Raw genomic sequence first — 19,100 nt, forward strand, 5'->3', positions numbered from 1 at the left:
ACCACTGCAAATCTACCAAGACCTGGCCGTCCCTCAAAACTTTCAGCTCATACAAGGAGAAGACTGATCAGACATGCAGCCAAGAGGCCCATGATCACTCTGGATGAACTGCAGAGATCTACAGCTGAGGTGGGAGACTCTGTCCATAGGACAACAATCAGTCGTATATTGCACAAATCTGGCCTTTATGGAAGAGTGGCAAGAAGAAAGCCATTTCTTAAAGATATCCATAAAAAGTGTTGTTTAAAGTTTGCCACAAGCCACCTTTACAAGCATTTCGCTACACTCGCATTAACATCTGCTAACCATGTGTATGTGACAAATAAAATTTGATTTGATTTGAGACACACCAAACATGTGGAAGAAGGTGCTCTGGTCAGATGAAACCAAAATTGAACTTTTTGGCAACAATGCAAAACGTTATGTTTGGCGTAAAAGCAACACAGATCATCACCCTGAACACACCATCCCCACTGTCAAACATGGTGGTGGCAGCATCATGGTTTGGGCCTGCTTTTCTTCAGCAGGGACAGGAAAGATGGTTAAAATTGATGGGAAGATGGATGGAGCCAAATACAGGACCATTCTGGAAGAAAACCTGATGGAGTCTGCAAAAGACCTGAGACTGGGACGGAGATTTGTCTTCCAACAAGACAATGATCCAAAACATAAAGCAAAATCTACAATGGAATGTTTCAAAAATAAACATATCCAGGTGTTAGAATGGCCAAGTCAAAGTCCAGACCTGAATCCAATCGAGAATCTGTGGAAAGAACTGAAAACTGCTGTTCACAAATGCTCTCCATCCAACCTCACTGAGCTCGAGCTGTTTTGCAAGGAGGAATGGGAAAAAATGTCAGTCTCTCGATGTGCAAAACTGATAGAGACATACCCCAAGCGACTTACAGCTGTAATCGCAGCAAAAGGTGGCGCTACAAAGTATTAACTTAAGGGGGCTGAATAATTTTGCACGCCCAATTTCAGTTTTTGATTTGTTAAAAAAAATTGAAATATCCAATAAATGTCGTTCCACTTCATGATTGTGTCCCACTTGTTGTTGATTCTTCACAAAAAAATACAGTTTTATATCTTTATGTTTGAAGCCTGAAATGTGGCAAAAGGTCGCAAAGTTCAAGGGGGCCGAATACTTTCGCAAGGCACTGTACATGTCCACTTCCCATGTGGAGTTGACCATGCAAAGTCTCAGTCAGAGATCAATCTCTATGGTCACAGTGACCAGATTCATCTAATGTTCTTCTCAGGTCCTGAATGACCTCATTCATCAGGCATCAATATTCAGCAGAAACAATGATACTTCTGTGACTATTGTCACTATTCATTCTAAATCATGCTCATTAGGGTACAGCATAGCAAAATGCTTTGCAACGGAAAACTAAAAGAAATGTTTCTTATTGGAGGAGTTTAAGTAGTCCTTCCTTTTTTCAGTCAATTTTCTTCTGGTTGGTGCCTAACGAATCCAGCCCTGAGCTAGCTTTGAGAAGAGTCCAGGTGCTCTATTGTCTAGTCCAGCCACACATACTCCAATTCTCCAGGAGATCCTTGGAAACATCCATTCATGTTCTGGGAGCGAGTGCCCGAAGAGAAAGGCCACTGACAAAGTGTCCTTTTGGAGTTGTTGTGGAAACATCTTCCTTCACTTCAAATAGTTTCCCCAGTTACCCCAACAACAACTTATTTTGCAGACAAAAGATTGAGATTCACATTAAGGAACACACTGGTGGTAGTTTGAAAAAGAATACAGTTCTTGTCTATGTAGCATTGCTCTCTCATATTAATAAGGAAACATGTATGAAAGTAAAATACATTTTAAAAACATATTTAATAAAAAATAAACTTTGACTTAAAAATCTGTTATCTTCTCCCCTTAACTTTGCTTTGGTCAAACACTTGAGTTGTCTGTTGACCCACTACTACACTGACTCCACACAGAAACATAGTAATATCATGTAAAAAATAATCTGACTACTTATCAGAATAGACCATGACTACTGTCGGCAGTGCTGTGCGAAAGAATTTAGGGCAGTGAGGGAGGGTAGAGGGTATTTTAAGTAGGTGGCCTGCCCAGCAGCAACAGCCCTATCTCTTGTAAACATACAGTGGGGTCCGAAATTACTGACACCCTTAAAAAAAGATGAGCAATAACAACTGTGTAAAATAAATAATTAAAATACGGCTCTATAATGAATGCAAAAAAATGGGGGAATTATATTTTATATTTACAATTGCTCAGATTTTGTTTAACAAGTAATACTTTTTATCTCTCAAAAGGTAGTGGTCAAAATTATTAACAACCCTAAAGATTCTTATAAATAAAGTGGTAAAAGCTTAATATTTGGTCCCATGATGACATCAAGCTTGTGACTCTACAAACTTGTTGGATGCATTTGCAGTTAGTTTGGTAGTGTTTCAGATTATTTTGTGCCCAATAGAGTCACTTTTATTATAAATAAGAATAGCATATGTTTCTAAACACTTCTACATTCATGTGGATGCTACCATGATTACAGATAATCCTGAATGAATAGTGAATAATGATGAGTGAGAAAGGTAGAGGGAGGGTCACAGATCATACATGCTAACCTCTCACCATTACCAATAACAGGGGAGGTTAGCATGTCTTGGGGGTATGATCTAACCTCTAACCATTACCAATAACAGGGGAGGTTAGATTGTCTTGGGGGTATGATCTTTGAAACATATGTCTGACTAAAACTCACAAAAGCTGATTGTCTGAAATGGTTAAAAAAAAATACTAAAAAAGGTCTTAAAATAGTATAAAAAGGCTAATAAAAGGGGCCTCGCGGGTGGCGCAGTGGTCTGGGGCTGTTCCACCAGAGACTCTGGGTTCGCACCCAGGCTCTGTCGCAGCTGGCCACGACCGGGAGGTCCGTGGGGCGACACAAAATTGGCCTAGCGTCGTCTGGGTTAGGGAGAGTTTGGACGGTAGGGATTTCCTTGTCTCTACTCCTGTGGCGGGCTGGGTGTAGTGCACACTAACCAGGTCTCGAGGTGCACGGTGTTTCCTCCGACACATTGGTGCGGCTGGCTCCCGGGTAGGATGAGCGCTGTGTTAAGAAGCAGTGCGGCTTGGTTGGGTTGTGTTTTGGAGGACGCATGGCTTTCGACCTTCGTCTCTCCCGAGCCCGTATGGGAGTTGTAGCGATGAGACAAGATAGAAACTACTAACAATTGGATACCACGGAATTGGGGAGAAAAGGGGGTAATATTAAACAATAAAAAAATAAAAAGGCTAATAAATATTATTTGGTCAAATATGTCCAAAATCTGGGCCATTGATAAAATCTTCAGCTGCACAGTCTAAAACAATCTTTTCCCAGAATGAAAAGAATCTCCCAGTTTTCCTGGTAACTCAGCAAGTGTCAGCAACAGTCTATGACTGGCAACCTGCCTCCACCCTTTTAGAGACTTCTCAAGAGGATAGGCTAAGCCCATCTCCATGGAGACCATTTTCTCAGAAGTATTGGCAAACCTCCAACATGGCAGGCAATGATGAAGTCAGAAGTGGAGTAATTTTTCTATAAATCTTGTAGTTGCAACTAACAGTAAGTTAGTTTACTGGGGGTTGGCAAACCTTGGGAGCCAGTGGTGGAGACGGAGTCATTACCATAGATGTATGTCATTAATGTGGTCGTTGCCATAGTGACCTGGGGTGAGTTAGTTCCTGAGATCACTGGTGCATGTAGAGCGTGATGAGTCCTGCCTGGTGGAGCTGCTGCCACAGTGTCATCTCCATCTTCAGGTCATGGTTGATGAAGAAACCCACAGGGTGATATCTGCTGTCATAGTAGTGGTCAGAGTAGTTTTTATAGTCTGGAGTCATGAAGCCATATGCGCTCACCTGTTTTCAACATGCACACAGACAGAGAGCGAGAGAGAGAGACAGAGAGAGAGAAGAAAAAGGGGGGATGTGGGTTAGTTGGTGGAGTCACCGTCTTGTTGTCAAGTGTTTCACAACTCAAGCACAATGATTACCTTATGGACCTTTGCTTTCATTAGGGATCTGAGCGGCATGCTGCATGTCTAATCGAAGGCTATCAGGGCCAGAGTAACTACTGTCAATCCGTAAGGCAAGTGCAGTCATGTCCAGGGAGTCGTAATCAACGGTGTAGTGGAGGGTAAAAATGCAGTTTATCCACCTTTTTATTTTGCCAAACAGTTTACCCATCTTTTACAGAAAAATCCATTGACAGTAAAGGGAGTTTAACTTTTTTTCACCGTGACTGGCAATCAGAGTTTACTCAGCTTTTACTGTACACTACATCTTTTACTGTACACTACAGCTACTACACTACAGTGTTGCAGTTACAGTTTACCTTGTGCTTTTACAGTCAGTGGTCATAAACGGTCTTGTCTTGTTCAAATATGAAGAGTTGTAATTACTGTTTAGTGGCTGTGGTAGCTCATACTGTACCTGGTCACAGGTGTGCATAGCAGCCAGCAGCATCACAGCACCTGTTGATGGACGGTATATGTTCTTGTATTTGGTCTGCATGGCATGGCCTCGGAGGAACCTACACAGAACATAAAAACCATTTAACAACCACACTGCAGGTGCACATATTTACTTCAAATTAAATATTAAAATAGTGTCAGAGAAAATATTCTCAGGTACAATAAAGTTGATCTAGTGGTGTGGGGGCTGTGCTTTGGCAAAGTGGGTGGGGTTATATCCTTCCTGTTTGGCCCTGTCCGGGGGTGTCATCAGATGGGGCCACAGTGTCTCCTGACCCCTCCTGTCTCAGCCTCCAGTATTTATGCTGCAGTAGTTTATGTGTCGGGGGGCTAGGGTCAGTTTGTTATATCTGTAGTACTTCTCCTGTCCTATCCGGTGTCCTGTGTGAATTTAAGTATGCTCTCTCTAATTCTCTCTTTCTCTCTTTCTTTCTCTCTCTCGGAGGACCTGAGCCCTAGGACCATGCCTCAGGACTACCTGACATGATGACTCCTTACTGTCCCCAGTCCACCTGGCCGTGCTGCTGCTCCAGTTTCAACTGTTCTGCCTGTGATTATTATTATTTGACCATGCTGGTCATTTATGAACATTTGAACATATTCTGTTAGAATCTCCACCCGGCACAGCCAGAAGAGGACTGGCCACCCCACATAGCCTGGTTCCTCTCTAGGTTTCTTCCCAGGTTTTTTGCCTTTCTAGGGAGTTTTTCCCAGCCACCGTGCTTCTACACCTGCATTGCTTGCTGTTTGGGGGTTTTAGGCTGGGTTTCTGTACAGCACTTTGAGATATCAGCTGATGTACGAAGGGCTACATAAATAAATTTGATTTGATTTGATCCTATTCTATCCTAAAATGCCCTTGTTGGAGAAAAGGTGTTGGACAGACCACTCCGAGCTACCACCTTTTCCTTGTTGTGAGGAGAGCTAACGATATACAACACTTGTCCTTTTCAGTATCCACCGAAACAGAGTCACACTATATCCTAATGGAAGCCTGATACAGTTCATTCATTTAGATATCATTTTAATTACATGGCACTGGCACACGACACGCATGGTGAGTTAGTTTCATATATATTTTGAACCACCTCCTCATCAGATGACCCTATTTAGCCATTGTGAGAAGAGTGCTTGGTCTAGCCACCCAAAACACTTGAGTTTAACATTTCAAAAGGAGATTATATGTCCAGGTGTGTGTAATCAGAGCTCTGGTGTGATTCTGATGAGTCACAACAACTATCCTAAAGATTATTATTTAAGTAGGCAAGTCAGTTAAGAACAAATTCTTATTTACAATGACGGCCTACGCCGGCCAAACCCGGATGACGCTGGGCCAATTGTGCACCACCCTATGGGACTCCCAATCACGACCGGATGTGATACAGTCTGGATTTGAACAAGGGACTGTAGTGATGTCTCTTGCACTGAGATGTCTCTTGCAAAGAGATCCCCTCTTTTACTCACCTGTTTCTGATGTAACGTATGAAATCTGGATGGTACATCTTGAACTTTTCTACACTCACATTTTTTCCAAAGTATGTGGGTGGCCTGAGGTAGAAAAAAATAATAAAGGCCTCTATTCACAAGCTGCACAAAGAAATATCAATATGGCTAACAGTATACAAGACACATTTGTAAATAAAGAAGGAATAGTTGGGGGACATTGAGGGTGTTCAATTACAGTGGCAGTTCACATGGATGCTGTGTGGGGAAGGAAATCAAAACTGTCTCCATGGATGCGAACCCATGCCACATCTTACGTTTTGCTCTTCTCTGGTCCTCTCTCTACTGGAGTGTGTGTGGCGGCTGCTTTCATCAGCAGGTAATCTCTGTCATGGTCTGGCAGGAAGACATACCTAGTCTCCTGGGAGGGGGGGGTGAATACAATCAGACTATAAAGAGTTTTGTTTTTGAATGAATGAAAATAATGGATGGATTAATAAGTGAATTAATACATTTTATTCCACAAACGATGTTTATTCCCAGTGCATCAATTTGGTCGTGAACCATCAACATCATGTAAGGTCTCACCTCAGAGAGCGGGGGTCCTCTGTAGCCTGCTCCGGCGTAGCTCTTCATGGAGTTACGGAGGGTGTTGGTGGAGAACGTGTAGAGGGATGTTCTAGAGCCCACATCCTGCTCAAAGCCCTTAATCACAGCTCCGTTGGTCCTGGAATCACAACAGAGGTACGGAACAGAGCACTGTCAATGACCAATTAGAACACAGGAAAATTGTCAATGACCAATTAGAACAGTAGCATGAATGAACATGAACACTGTCAATGACCGTTGGAAAATAAATGACCACTTAGACCCTTTGGTAACCACAGCAACCAGATACATGCCTCATTGTATTCTACAGACTCTTGTGGAGCCCTTGAATGGACCATCCTGATTGACAAAATGCCAACTGTCACATTAATGTGGTAATGCTCATTACAAGGAACCTGTAGAATGAAAAGTTTTAAAAACCTAAGATGGTCTAACCTCGTTCATAGGCTATTGAGGAAGTCAAGACTAAACAAGGTCAAAAAAGGCGCCTCTCACCTGAAAACATAGTCATGTTGGTCAATCTCCCGGCCCTTCTTAGAATCCTTCAGAATCCCTCCGTTGCCAACGACAGCACAGCAGACACACTGCGAGCCGTTGCTACGACGATCCCAGTCATCAAACATGTGCCAGTTGGCCGATGTGTTGAGAACAGACAGGGTCGACACCAGAGCTGTTTGCACAACAAAAGAAAAAAACATTTAATTTTCATTTAAATTTTTTACAAAGACCTCTGAGAATCATTTTAGAATTATTGGCAGGTTTAATCCCCACACAGTCCCAAATAAAAAGCCTTGCTCACATCAATAAATGCATTCCAAAGTGATAAAAATTATATTCATAAAGGGAGCCAATATATGGATCTCTGCCAAAGATCTTTACCTAATGCAAATCACCCAATGGACAATTCTTACACACTCAACTGAACGTGTCTTGTTGTCCCAATAGCTGCGAAACACCAGATGGGGCCTGAGGCAAGGTGTGGGTAAATCTTTATTTGTACAGTCTATGGGGTGAACACAGTGGAACAATTCCATCATTTACTCTTCTAGATCTGAGCTAAGAGATTTGCATGTACAGACGCCTCACAAGAAACAGAAACAGACGCCTCACAAGTCCTCAACTGGCAGCTTCATTAAATAGTACCCACAAAACACCAGTCTCTACGTCAACAGTGAGGAGGCGACTCTGGAATGCTGGCCTTCTAGGGGCAGAGTTGCAAAGAAAAATCCATCTCTCAGACTGGCCAATTAAAAGAAAAGACGAAGATGGGCAAAAGAACACAGACACTGGACAGAAGAACTCTGCCTAGAAGGCCAGCATCCCGGAGTCACCTCTTCATTGTTGACGTTGAGACTGGTGTTTTGTGGGTACTATTTAATGAAGCTGCCAGTTGAGGACTTGTGAGGTGTCTGTTTCTCAAACTAGACACTAATGTACTTGCTCAGTTGTGCACCGGGGCCTCCCGCTCCTCTTTCTATTCTGGTTAGGGCCAGTTTGCACTGTTCTGTGAAGTGAGTAGTACACAGCTTTGCACGACATCTTCAGTTTCTTGGCAATTTCTCACATGGAATAGCCTACATTTCTCAGAACAAGAATAGACTGACGAGTTTCAGAAGAATGTTTCTGACCATTTTGAGCCTGTAATCGAACCCACAAATGCTGATGTTCCAGATACTCAACTAGTCTAAAGAAGGCCATGTGTATTGCTTCTTTAATTAGCACAACAGTTTTCAGCTGTGCTAACATAATTGCAAAAGAGTTTTCTAATGATCAATTAGCCTTTAAAATGATAAACTTGGATTAGCTAACACAATGTGATGGTTGCTGATAATGGGCCTCTGTACGCCTATGTAGATATTCCATAAAAAAATCTGCCGTTTCCAGCTACAGTAGTCATTTACAACATTAACAACGTCTACACTGTATTTCTGATCAATTTGATGTTACTTTAAATGGACAAAAACATTTTTTTTCTTTCAGAAACAAGGACATTTCTAAGTGAACCCAAACTTTTGAACGGTAGTGTATCTGTAAAGAGGTACAGATGTCCTATTGACTGACATAAAGGGTTGTAAATGTCCTATCTCCGAACCCATGTACAATCTTTATTGTGTAGGCCATGGAGCAAAGGGCACTGCAGTTAGACAATGGCCACGTTGTGTGTTAGTCATCCACATTAACGCCAACTGTCTGACTGTCTGTCTTACTGTAGCCAATGTTGTGTAACTATATTATTTGTAGTCGTTGCTGTAACTATTAATATTAACATGACTTGTCCAAGCATTGGTGTGAAGTAATGCATTGAAACAACGGTCACATGTCAACAATGTATTGAAAGCACTTACTGTCAATGTCAAGGTTTCCCCACCCGTGAGCCCCTGGGTACACTTGGAGGCGCTGGTACTGTTCTGGAGTGGCATGCTTGGCCCACTGGAGGACAGGGATCCTGCCCAGATACCTCACCCCAAAGTCTGTCTGGGGAACCCTGCTACGAATACTATTTGGACAGTCCTGCAGGGGGAAAAAACAGTCTTCTTATTGAAGTCTCTGAAAGTTCCTGTTGAATCCATTATGAGTTCATCTCAGACCATCTTTAAACCCATCCATGTAATCTGATGCATTAAGATCTGAAAGGCTAAACTGAACCTAAATCTGCATTCCTACTGTGAGACCATACACTTCTTGTGTTTTAGTTTTATAGTAAGGGACACAACACCAAAACACAGTCACAACTCAAATTCATGGTTATCATTACATAGCCGCACATAACAGCGGCAGCAATATTTGTTCCAGTTGACAGACTTTGCAACAGCATAAATTGTATGACTCTCAATGGAAGTAATTAACTGTATCTTGTAATTTAACGTTCTACAGTGGAAGAGCTGCATAATGACTAGAGGGATGTGGAGAATTATAATTATTGGGGAGAGACATAGCGTTTATGAAGAACACGTGGAAAACTCATTGACTACATTCTAAATGGCACCCTATTTGCTATATACATATGGCTCTAGTCAAAAGTAGTGCACTATGTAGGGAATAGAGTGATATTTTGGGATGCAACCTCACTGTATCATCCCCAAACCCTCTGTTTGTTCTCAATAAAAAAAAAACATTGCACTACAATTATCTAATTAAAATGTCAGCAATAACTCATTTTAATTCAGTTAATTGCATCATTTATTTTGTCAAGTAACTTATGACATGCGTTATGGAGTCTTTGGAGTCAAGTACAATGTGCACGGGCAGCGGAGTGTTGGCGATGGAACTGAACCATATTCCTTTATCGTCTGCTGTCTGTCCGTACGGGTGGATCGGTCTTATGCCAGACACCATAAACAAACACTCTTAGAGAAAACACCATATAGAGAACACCAGTAGTTCCTCTCTTTTGCAACCATCATTTTATGTCCACATTAACAAGACAAATAACAGTAATCAATGGAAGCAGACATCCTGGAACTGAAGTGACTGTTTTGCTTTTAAACCTCAGCAATGGTTCATATGAAATGTCCAATGTTATAAGAAAGTCTTGAGTAACAACTTTATTTTGTCCGTCTTTTTCTTGGTAGCTTATGGGATGACGCTACAACATTGTTCTATGGAGTTGACACATAGCTGTTAGAGCAAAGAAAACAGTCTGGGAGAATGTGTAATATGACTTCATATCCTGTCATGGTACGTGGGCAAAAAAGAACACCACCCGTTATTTACTGGAAATGAATCCACTCACACACACGCCCGCCCACGCACGTACACCTAACGTCCTTGTAGAACATGAAATCATTCCATTAACATCAGCTTCAAGGCTGATGAACAGTGAACTAGTGGTATAATTGTACCACGCAGATTGTAGTATATAAAGACGTGACAATACAACTGGCCTATTTCCACACAATGTAACATGGAGAGGCCCTAAGCGTATCAAATGGCTGTATCCATTTTCCTAATTACAGCAGTGTGGGGCATTATTTTGACAGTGTCCCCATGCATAGCCACCCATACGACTGAAAGTGCAACCCTCAGCACTTCCTCCGGGAACTTCCTCCAACCCCTTCTAAGGTCTCTAAAGTAGGCCACAATCACACCAAGCAGATCAAGTGAAAGAACAGGAACAGCTCAGAAAGGGGAACTTCAACTCACGGTTCGAGGTGGGGCGACTTCGCTGTAGTAACTGTCTCCAATGAAAGGTGGCTCTGTTGGTTTGGTTGAATTGGAGAGGAGAGCACCTTTAATATTTTGACCCTTGGTAGTCCTGACCCTGGCTCCAGGTTTCAATGAGGGTCTGACTCCGACAGGGGATGTGGACTGTACCTTTAACCTTAAATGTGTTGTTGGTGTTGAACCAATGTGTAGGCTGTCCAAACCATCTGACGGTGTGTTGCCGTCAATAGAGTCTTCAGAGTCATGTGACCTAGTGTAAGACAAAACAACACGGCAATGGTCAAACCTGGAGCAGAAAGGGATAGTGCATTGTTACACCAACTCTACAGGTCAGTGTAACAATGGGCAATTGTTGTGGTTACTAACGCTGTGTGTGATCATAGAAGGTGTCATTGGCTTACTCCAAGTTAACCATATCCTGCTACTAATAATGGAAACAAATCACATATTGAATCAGTTTGTAACATTTATTTTTGCTGTAGAAAGCCAGCTTACTTTTCACATAATCACATCACAAGCAAAGGTCTTCTAGTAACAAGACCGTTTTTTAAACTATAGTAAATATTACAGTATTCCCTTTCCCCATGTCCCCAACACAGCCGTTAGACGTGGTATAACTGTCAAAGACTCCAGCCACCCAAGTCATAAACTGTTCTCTCTTCTACCGCATGGCAAACGGTGCCGGAGCACTAAGTCTGGAACCAAAAGGCCCCCAAGCCATAAGACTACTAAAACTATCCAGACTATCTGCATTGACCCTTTCTGCACCAATTATTTTTGACTATGCACACACACTGAGCTCTACCCACACACAGTCACACTACATAGCCAAAAGTATCCACTAATTTAAAGGGGTGTCCAAATACTTTTGGCCACTGACACTCCAACATACACACACACATTGCCGCTACTGTTTAGTATCTATCCTGTTGCCTAGTCACTTTACACCTGCATTTGTATACATACTGTATCTACCTCAATTACCTCGTACCCCTGCACGTCGTCTCGCTACTGGTACTACCTCTTATATATAGCCAAGTTATTGTTACTCATTGAATATGTATTTCTCGTGTTACTAGGTTTTGTTATATTTTGCATTCTTCCCCTCTGCATTGTTGGGAATGGCCCATAAGTAAGCATTTCACTGTTAGTCTACACCACTTGTCTACGAAGCATGTGACAATTAAAATTAGATTTATATTAATAAAAAACAATGTAATAAACCCAATCACATGATGGTGAACCTGAGATCAAAAGGTGACAAAAAAATTGAAATGCAAATGTATTTGTAATTTACTGGCCTTTCTTATTACGGCAAGCTACACATCGACTCCTGCATTTGGAGAGCCACAGTTTGGAACTAAGAAGGATAAGCACAGCAGGGTTGTTTGGAGACTCAGGCATTTATATAAAAGCACTGCCCACTGTTGCTAAGTCAAACCCAAGGGCTACGTTAAGCAGGCAGGCGGCAGCTTAAAATGACAGACCTGTTAAAGCTCAAACCACTCAAACGTGTCATTTAGTCTCTGAAATAGACCTCTCAGAGAGAAACAGAGACACACAGAGAGAGTCGCTCTCGTAATGCATCTTATCTGCACCCCCATGCTTTTAAAACGGGAGTATCGCTCACCCATTATTACCAGGCTAACATTTCACATGTCAAGACTCAGAGAGACGACTGCTTGTGAAAGAACACCAGAATGTTTTTTTTCTTCATTCTCTTCATCCATTTTGTCTAGCTTGTGCTGCTGTGTGGCTCCATTGTGAAAACCACAATGATACGACTTGCAGGAAGAACGTAGTGGTTAGAGAAAACAATGGAGCAGTTTATTCTCCATGATCTCAGCCATTTCCCTCTGTATGGCTTCTCATTAGGCAAACCAAGGGAAATGACTAGGATGAATTTCAGGAAACAGGGAGAAAAATTGTCAGAGCACATAGTATATTCAGCTGGGTCAATGGTGCATTGTTGTTTGTTTACCTGTTTGGTTCCTGTGTGTACCCAAGACCAGGGAAGTGTGACAGGTTCAGGTTGACCATGCGCCAGGGGACGGTGATCTCCAGGCTCAAACACAGGATGTAGATGACCAGCAAGGAGATGACACCCAGGAAGCACAGCCCCAGCCTCCTCTTGAGCCCCATGTCTGTCACCGTGGCCCCGAGCCTGGGCAGCTGGCCACGTGTGTGCCCCCTGCTCTCCAACCTCCCCGGAGGAGGAACATGAGAACTAGGCAGAGGGGGAGGAGGATGGGGGAGTAGAGGGGTGGAGGGGAGTCGCTGATGTCCTTCTGAGGAGGATGTTTAGGTTTTTCAGGGGAGCAACAGGAAAAGAGATGAGGGCCAGGGGTGGATTTGACTGTAAATTAGTCCAGAGGGTCTCTGCTCCGGGGCCCCTCTCACCCCACGACAGTCTGAAGAGAAAGAGAAAAGGACAGAGACAGGAGAGCAACAGGGGAGAAACGGACACAGAGGAACAGGGGAGATACAGACAGAGAGAGAAACCAGTGAAGAACAAACACCATTGTAAATACAACCCATATTTATGTTGATTTATTTTCCCTTTTGTACGTCATTATATCACTGTATATAGTAGCCATAATATGACATTTGTAATGTCTCTTTTCCTTTTGAACTTTTGTGAGTGTAATGCTGATTTCACTTGAGAGAAACAGAGAGAAAGAAACTCACCAGAGTTGCTCCCAATAACCCCTTTTAAATAGCCATCTGTCCATATAATACAGGGTCACCCTTCTCTTTCATATCCCTCTGATTATAGGGACAGGCTGGATCGGGTATTTACCTTGGCCCGTTTATTGCTATGGCCCCTGATGCATCATGGTACAGGAACTGAATAGGCTAAGCCCTCATCTGACCACAACTGTTTCGAACACAGTGCTGGTAGAGTCAGTGGTGGGAAAAGTACACAATTGTGATACTTGAGTAAAAGTTAAGATACCTTAATAGAAAATGGCCCAAGTAAAAGTAAAATTCACCCAATACAATACTACTTGAGTAAAAGTCTAAAATTATTTGTTTTTAAGTATACTTAAGTACCAAAAGTAAATGTAATTGCTAAAATATACTTAATTTAAAAAGTATATATAATTGGTACACACACACTTCACCACAGTGTTCTCCATATAATATAAAATGTTATTAGTCACATGTGCTGAATACAGTGAAATGCTTACTACGAGCCCCTAACCAACAATGCAGTTTAAAAAAATACAGATAAAAGTAACAAGCAATTAAAGACCACCAGTGAAATAACAATAGAGAGACTATATAGAGGGGGGTACCGATACAGAGCCAATGTGCGGGGGCACCGGTTATTTGAGGTAGTATGGACATGTAGGTAGAGTTATTAAAGTGACTATGCATAGATGACAACAGAGAGTAGCAGTGGTGTAAAGAGGGGGTACTGCAAATAGACTGGGTAGCCATTTGACTAGATGTTCAGGAGTCTTATGGCTTGGGGGTAGAAGCTGATTAAAAGACTCTTGGACCTAGATTTGGCGCTCCGGTACCACTTGCTGTGCGGTAGCAGAGATAACAGTCTATGACTGGGGTGGCTGGAGTTTTTTGTGCCTTCCTCTGCCGTTCGCACTACCCTCTGTAGTGCCTTGCGGACGGAGGCCGAGCAGTTGCCATTCCGATGGTGCAGCTGGTGAACCCTTTGAGGATCTGACCCATGCCAAATCTTTTCACCTGGTCACAACTGTCTTGGGTCTTGGTTAGTTTGTTGGTGATGTGGAAGAACTTTGGCTCCATTACAGTGATGAGAATGGAGGCGTGGGTCCTCCTTTTCCTGTAGTCCACAATCATCTCTCTGATCATGTGTTGTTGCCCTGGCACCACACGGCCAGGTCTCTGACATCCTCCCTATAGGCTGTCTAGTCATTGTTGGTGATTAGGCCTACCACTGTGTGGTCATCTGTAAATGTAATGATGGTGTTGGAGTCGTGCCTGGCTGTGCAGTCATGAGTGAACAGGGAGTACAGGAAGGGACTAAGCACACACCCGAGGGGCCCCTGTGTTGAGGATCAGTGTGGCGGATGTGTTGTTACCTACCCTTACCACCTGGGGGCTGCCCGTCAGGAAGTCCAGGATCCAGTTGCAGAGGGAGTTGTTTAAGTCCCAGGGACCTTAGGTTAGTGATGAGCTTTGAGGGCACTATGGTGTTGGACGCTGAGGTCAATGAATAGCATACACACATAGGTGTTACTTTTGTCCAGGTGGAAAAGGGCAGTGTGGAGTGCAATGGAGATTGCATCAACTGTGGATCTGTTGAGGCGTTATGCAAATTGGAGTGGATCTAGGGTTTCTGGGATGATGGTGTTGATGTGAGCCATGACCAGCCTTTAAAGGCACTTCATGGCTACAGGCGTGAGTGCTATGGGTCGGTAGTCATTTAGGCAGGTTACCTTAGTGTTCTTGGGCACAGGAACTATGGTAGTCGGCTTAAAACATGTTGGTATTACAGACTCGGACAGGGAGAGGTTGAAAATGTCAGTGAAGACACTTGCCAGTTGGTCAGTGCACGCTCGCAGTACACATCCTGGTAATCCGTCTGACCCTGCGGCCTTGTGAATGTTGACCTGTTTAAAAGGTCTTACTCACATCTGCTGTGGGGAGCGTAATCACACAGTTGTCCGGAACAGCTGGTTCTCTCATGAATGTTTCAGTGTTATTTGCCTTGAAGCGAGCACAGAAGTAGTTTAGCTCATCTGATAGGCTCGTGTCACTGGGCAGCTCTTGGCTGTGTTTCCCTTTGTAGTCTGTAATGGTTTTCAAGTCCTGCCACATCCGACGAGCGTCAGAGCCGGTGTAGTACGATTTGATCTTAGCCCTGTATTGATGCTTTGCCTGTTTGATGATTCGTCAGAGGGCGTAGCGGGATTTCTTATAAGCTTGCGGGTTAGAGTCCCGCTCCTTGAAAGCGGCAGCTCTAGCCTTTAGCTCAGTGTGGATGCTGCCTGTAATCCATGGCTTCTGGTTGGGGTATGTACGTACAGTCACTGTGGGGGCGCCGTCATCGATGCACTTACTGATGAAGCCATTGACTAATGTGGTGTACTCCTCAATGCCATCGGAGGAATCCCAGAACATATTCCAGTCTGTGCTAGAAAAACAGTCCTGTAGCTTAGCATCTGCTTCCTCTGACCACTTTTTTATTGATCTAGTCACTGATGCTTCCTTCTTTAATTTTTGCCTGTAAGCAGGAATCAGTTGGATAGAATTATGGTCAGATTTGCCAAACGGAGGGCGAGGGAGAGCTTTATATGAGTCTCTGTGTGTGTGGAGTATAGGTGGTCCAGAGTTATTTTCCCTCTGGTTGCACATTTAACATGCTAATAAAAATTTGGTAAAACAGATTTAAGTTTCCCTGCATTAAAGTCTCCGGGTGAGTGTTTTCTTGTTTGCTTATGGCGGAATACAGCTCATTCAATGCTGTCTTAGTGCCAGCCTCTGACTGTGGTGATATGTAAACAGCTACAAAGAATACAGATAAAGACTCTCTCGGTAGGTAGTGTGGTCTACAGCTTATCATGAGATACTCTACCTCAGGCGAGCAATAGCTTGAGACTTCCTTAGATATCGTGCACCAACTGTTGTTTACAAAAATACGTCTTACCAGATGCCGCTGTTCTATCCTGCTGGTACATCATATAACCAGACAGATGTATGTTGACTTTGTTGTCGTTCAGCCACGACTCCGTGAAGCATAAGATGTTACAGTTTTTAATTTCCCGTTGGTAGTTTAATCTTCCGCCTAACTCGCCAATTTTATTGTCCAAAGATTGCACCTTTGCTAGCAGAATGAAAGGAAGTGGGGGATTATTTGAACGCCTACGAATTCTCAGAAGGCAGCCCGACCTTCGCCCCGTCTTTCTCCGCCTCCTCTTCACGCAGATCACAGGGATCGTGGCCTGATCCTGAGGAAGCAGTGTATCCTTTGCCTGGGGCTCGTCAGAGTCGTGAAAGGAAAAAGAGGATTCTGCCAGTCCGTGGTGAATAATCACAGTCCTGATGTCTAGAAGTTCTTACGGTCATAAGAGACGGTAGCGGCAACATTATGTACAAAATCATTTAAAAAATAAGTTAAAAGCAAATAAACAAACAAAAAACTATCGGCTGGGGGCACGTAAAAGTCTGCCGTCCTCTCCGGCGCCATCTTACCAATACATGTTTATAGATTTGATGTATTGCTAAAATAAAAGGTTCAATAAAATAAGTAATAAAAATGAGTTCTTACAGATTAAAATAAAATCTTCAATAGTGGTAAAGACGGACTTCAAAGAGACAACATTCAAGTCCTCCATCCCCACTTAGTCTGACTGCTGCTCTCTCTGGCTCCACAACAAACCCCCGCCCGGGCATCTAGGAGGTGTGAATACCCAGCCAGCCTACAAGTAGAGGATGAAAGTGCTTCACAGCAGAAATAGACTTGGAACCAGCAGCACAATCTTGTGTAGAGGGTGTTCTAAATACTGTAATTGTAAATAGTGTGTACATTTTTTTTCTTCCACTTTGTGTGTGGTTATATTCTCCTACATTACTTTCACATTTCCACAAACTTCAAAGTGTTTCCTTTCAAATGGTATCAAAAATATGCATATCCTTGCTTCAATGTCTGAGCTACAGGCAGTTAGATTTGGGGATGTCATATTAGGGAAAAATTGACAAAAAGGGGCGGATCCTTAAGAGGTTTAAAGTAGTAGTTTAAAGTATTTTTACACCACTGGGCAGAGTCACTGCCAAATGTACAATTTCTGACAACCCTGCTCAATCCTCAACCAGAGAAGAACAAGAGGGTCATGGCAACAACATGAAACCAGAATTACATCACTACTCTAAGGGCCCTGGTCAAAAGTAGTGCAGTAGAGTGTTATTTGGGGCGCGTCCAATGCTTTATCTTCTCATGTTCCCCTTCCCTGTGACAAACCATAAGGAACGATCTGAAACTCAGTTACTCTGGTAGAGTCAAGGCATTGGCATTTTTTTATTTTATTCTTTAGTTTATTTACTATTTTCTTAACTCCATTTGTTGAACTGTATTGTTGGTTAATGGCTTGTAAAGTAAGCATTTCACGGTAACTACACCTGTTGTATTCGGCGCAAATGACAAATAACATTTGATTTGATGTCCATGTGACCATACTCCCACACCTCACGCTGACTACAATGACAGGGTAAAGACAGTACAGAGTGGAAAACATGGCACAGGGTGGAAAACATTCTATCTTTAACCAACTAGGCTACTTAAGTCTCTTAGTTATGCTCCATCATTAAAACATACCAAATGAATACATCCGCGCATATGTATCAAACTGCTGTAACACTGATGTACTTTTCCTGACTTTATCTTCAAACAAACACAGAAGATTGATGGCTAGGGAATGGAAGGAACACCTAGGTCCTCATTATTAGCCCTGTTCAAATTCTCTGTAAAAACTTTGACATTTACTGGAGAATAGAGACAAACACTTCCCTTAAAAAGGTCTTGAATATCGATTTGATAGTTGGAAGCAAAGCCAAGATTTGTTCAATTGAGTTTAATAATGATAATAAAATACCTCACCCCCTTTGATTTATTTCCTAAAAGTATTTTCGGTTATCCCAAAAGTGGGGGGAGAAAAAAAGCACAGCAAACTTTAATGGTCTTTGTCAAGGTTGAATACATTATGCTCAGTAACAAGTCATGACTACACTATCCTCACATAAACAGAAAGTCGCTACTCTGAGAAATCTCTCTTCCTGTCTCAACAGAAAACAAAACATAGAAAAGTATTTCAAGATGTCCCCATATCCCCTCACCTGTGACTAGTCTTCTTTAGTGGCAGTCCTGTACTAAGCAGTACACTAGTGACAGTAGAAAATCCTCTATGCCAGAAGTCTTCTTTAACTAAGTAAACTGTAGCACAGGCTACACTCGAGCCTGGCACAGCATGGGCGGGACTATTGTGAAATGAGCAACAGCTGCTGGTAATTGGTCAAACCCTCCCTCTGTGTCAGGGAGGAAGGGAGGAAGGGAGAAAGGGGGGGCTTCTACCACAGTCACAGGCTGCAATAAAAAGTCAGACATGAGAAGACCTCCGTAGCGGAAGAGCCTTGCTATGATCACAACGTGTTGAGGCTTGACTCAAAGCCTAGCTTACAGTGAAAGTCAAGATGGCTGAGCCCCTGGCATAGATTAAACACGCACGCACACATGACATCTATACACACAAAAGAAGTGTCAAGGGGCATACAGCAACATGCAGATCGTCCCTCGGGCCCTCGGATGAGTGTTCTCTCCTTGTCAAAGGGGAGAACACTGGAGACTTCAGGTCTCCTCATTTCAACACAGAGAGAGGTTATCAGTAGTCAACCTTTAGCCCTCCAGCCCC

At 42.9% G+C, this 19,100-nt stretch overlaps 1 protein-coding gene across 3 annotated transcripts; it reads right to left on the minus strand.

The window, feature by feature from the left end:
• Window positions 1–3,165: 3,165 nt before the first annotated feature.
• st6galnac (ST6 (alpha-N-acetyl-neuraminyl-2,3-beta-galactosyl-1,3)-N-acetylgalactosaminide alpha-2,6-sialyltransferase) lies at window positions 3,166–18,664 on the minus strand. Of its 3 annotated transcripts, none has more exons than XM_024431582.2 (10): window positions 18,529–18,664; window positions 12,692–13,121; window positions 10,690–10,960; window positions 8,892–9,057; window positions 7,042–7,216; window positions 6,526–6,664; window positions 6,255–6,358; window positions 5,959–6,042; window positions 4,454–4,553; window positions 3,168–3,880 (listed from the first exon to the last, which is right to left on the minus strand). In XM_024431582.2, the coding sequence occupies exons 2-10, from the start codon at window positions 12,850–12,852 to the stop codon at window positions 3,710–3,712; spliced, it is 1,371 nt and encodes a 456-aa protein (XP_024287350.1). In that variant the 5' UTR covers window positions 12,853–13,121; window positions 18,529–18,664; the 3' UTR covers window positions 3,168–3,709. The 3 variants fall into 3 exon arrangements, with proteins under 3 accessions (XP_042182207.1, XP_024287350.1, XP_042182205.1); XM_042326271.1 differs by lacking the exon at window positions 18,529–18,664 and adding an exon at window positions 16,967–16,988; XM_042326273.1 differs by lacking the exon at window positions 18,529–18,664 and having other exon boundaries at window positions 3,166–3,880; window positions 12,692–13,011.
• Between the last annotated feature and the right edge of the window lie 436 nt (window positions 18,665–19,100).

The sequence above is a fragment of the Oncorhynchus tshawytscha genome, linkage group LG01 (genome assembly GCF_018296145.1).
Source record: "Oncorhynchus tshawytscha isolate Ot180627B linkage group LG01, Otsh_v2.0, whole genome shotgun sequence".
Classification (NCBI taxonomy): domain Eukaryota; kingdom Metazoa; phylum Chordata; class Actinopteri; order Salmoniformes; family Salmonidae; genus Oncorhynchus; species Oncorhynchus tshawytscha.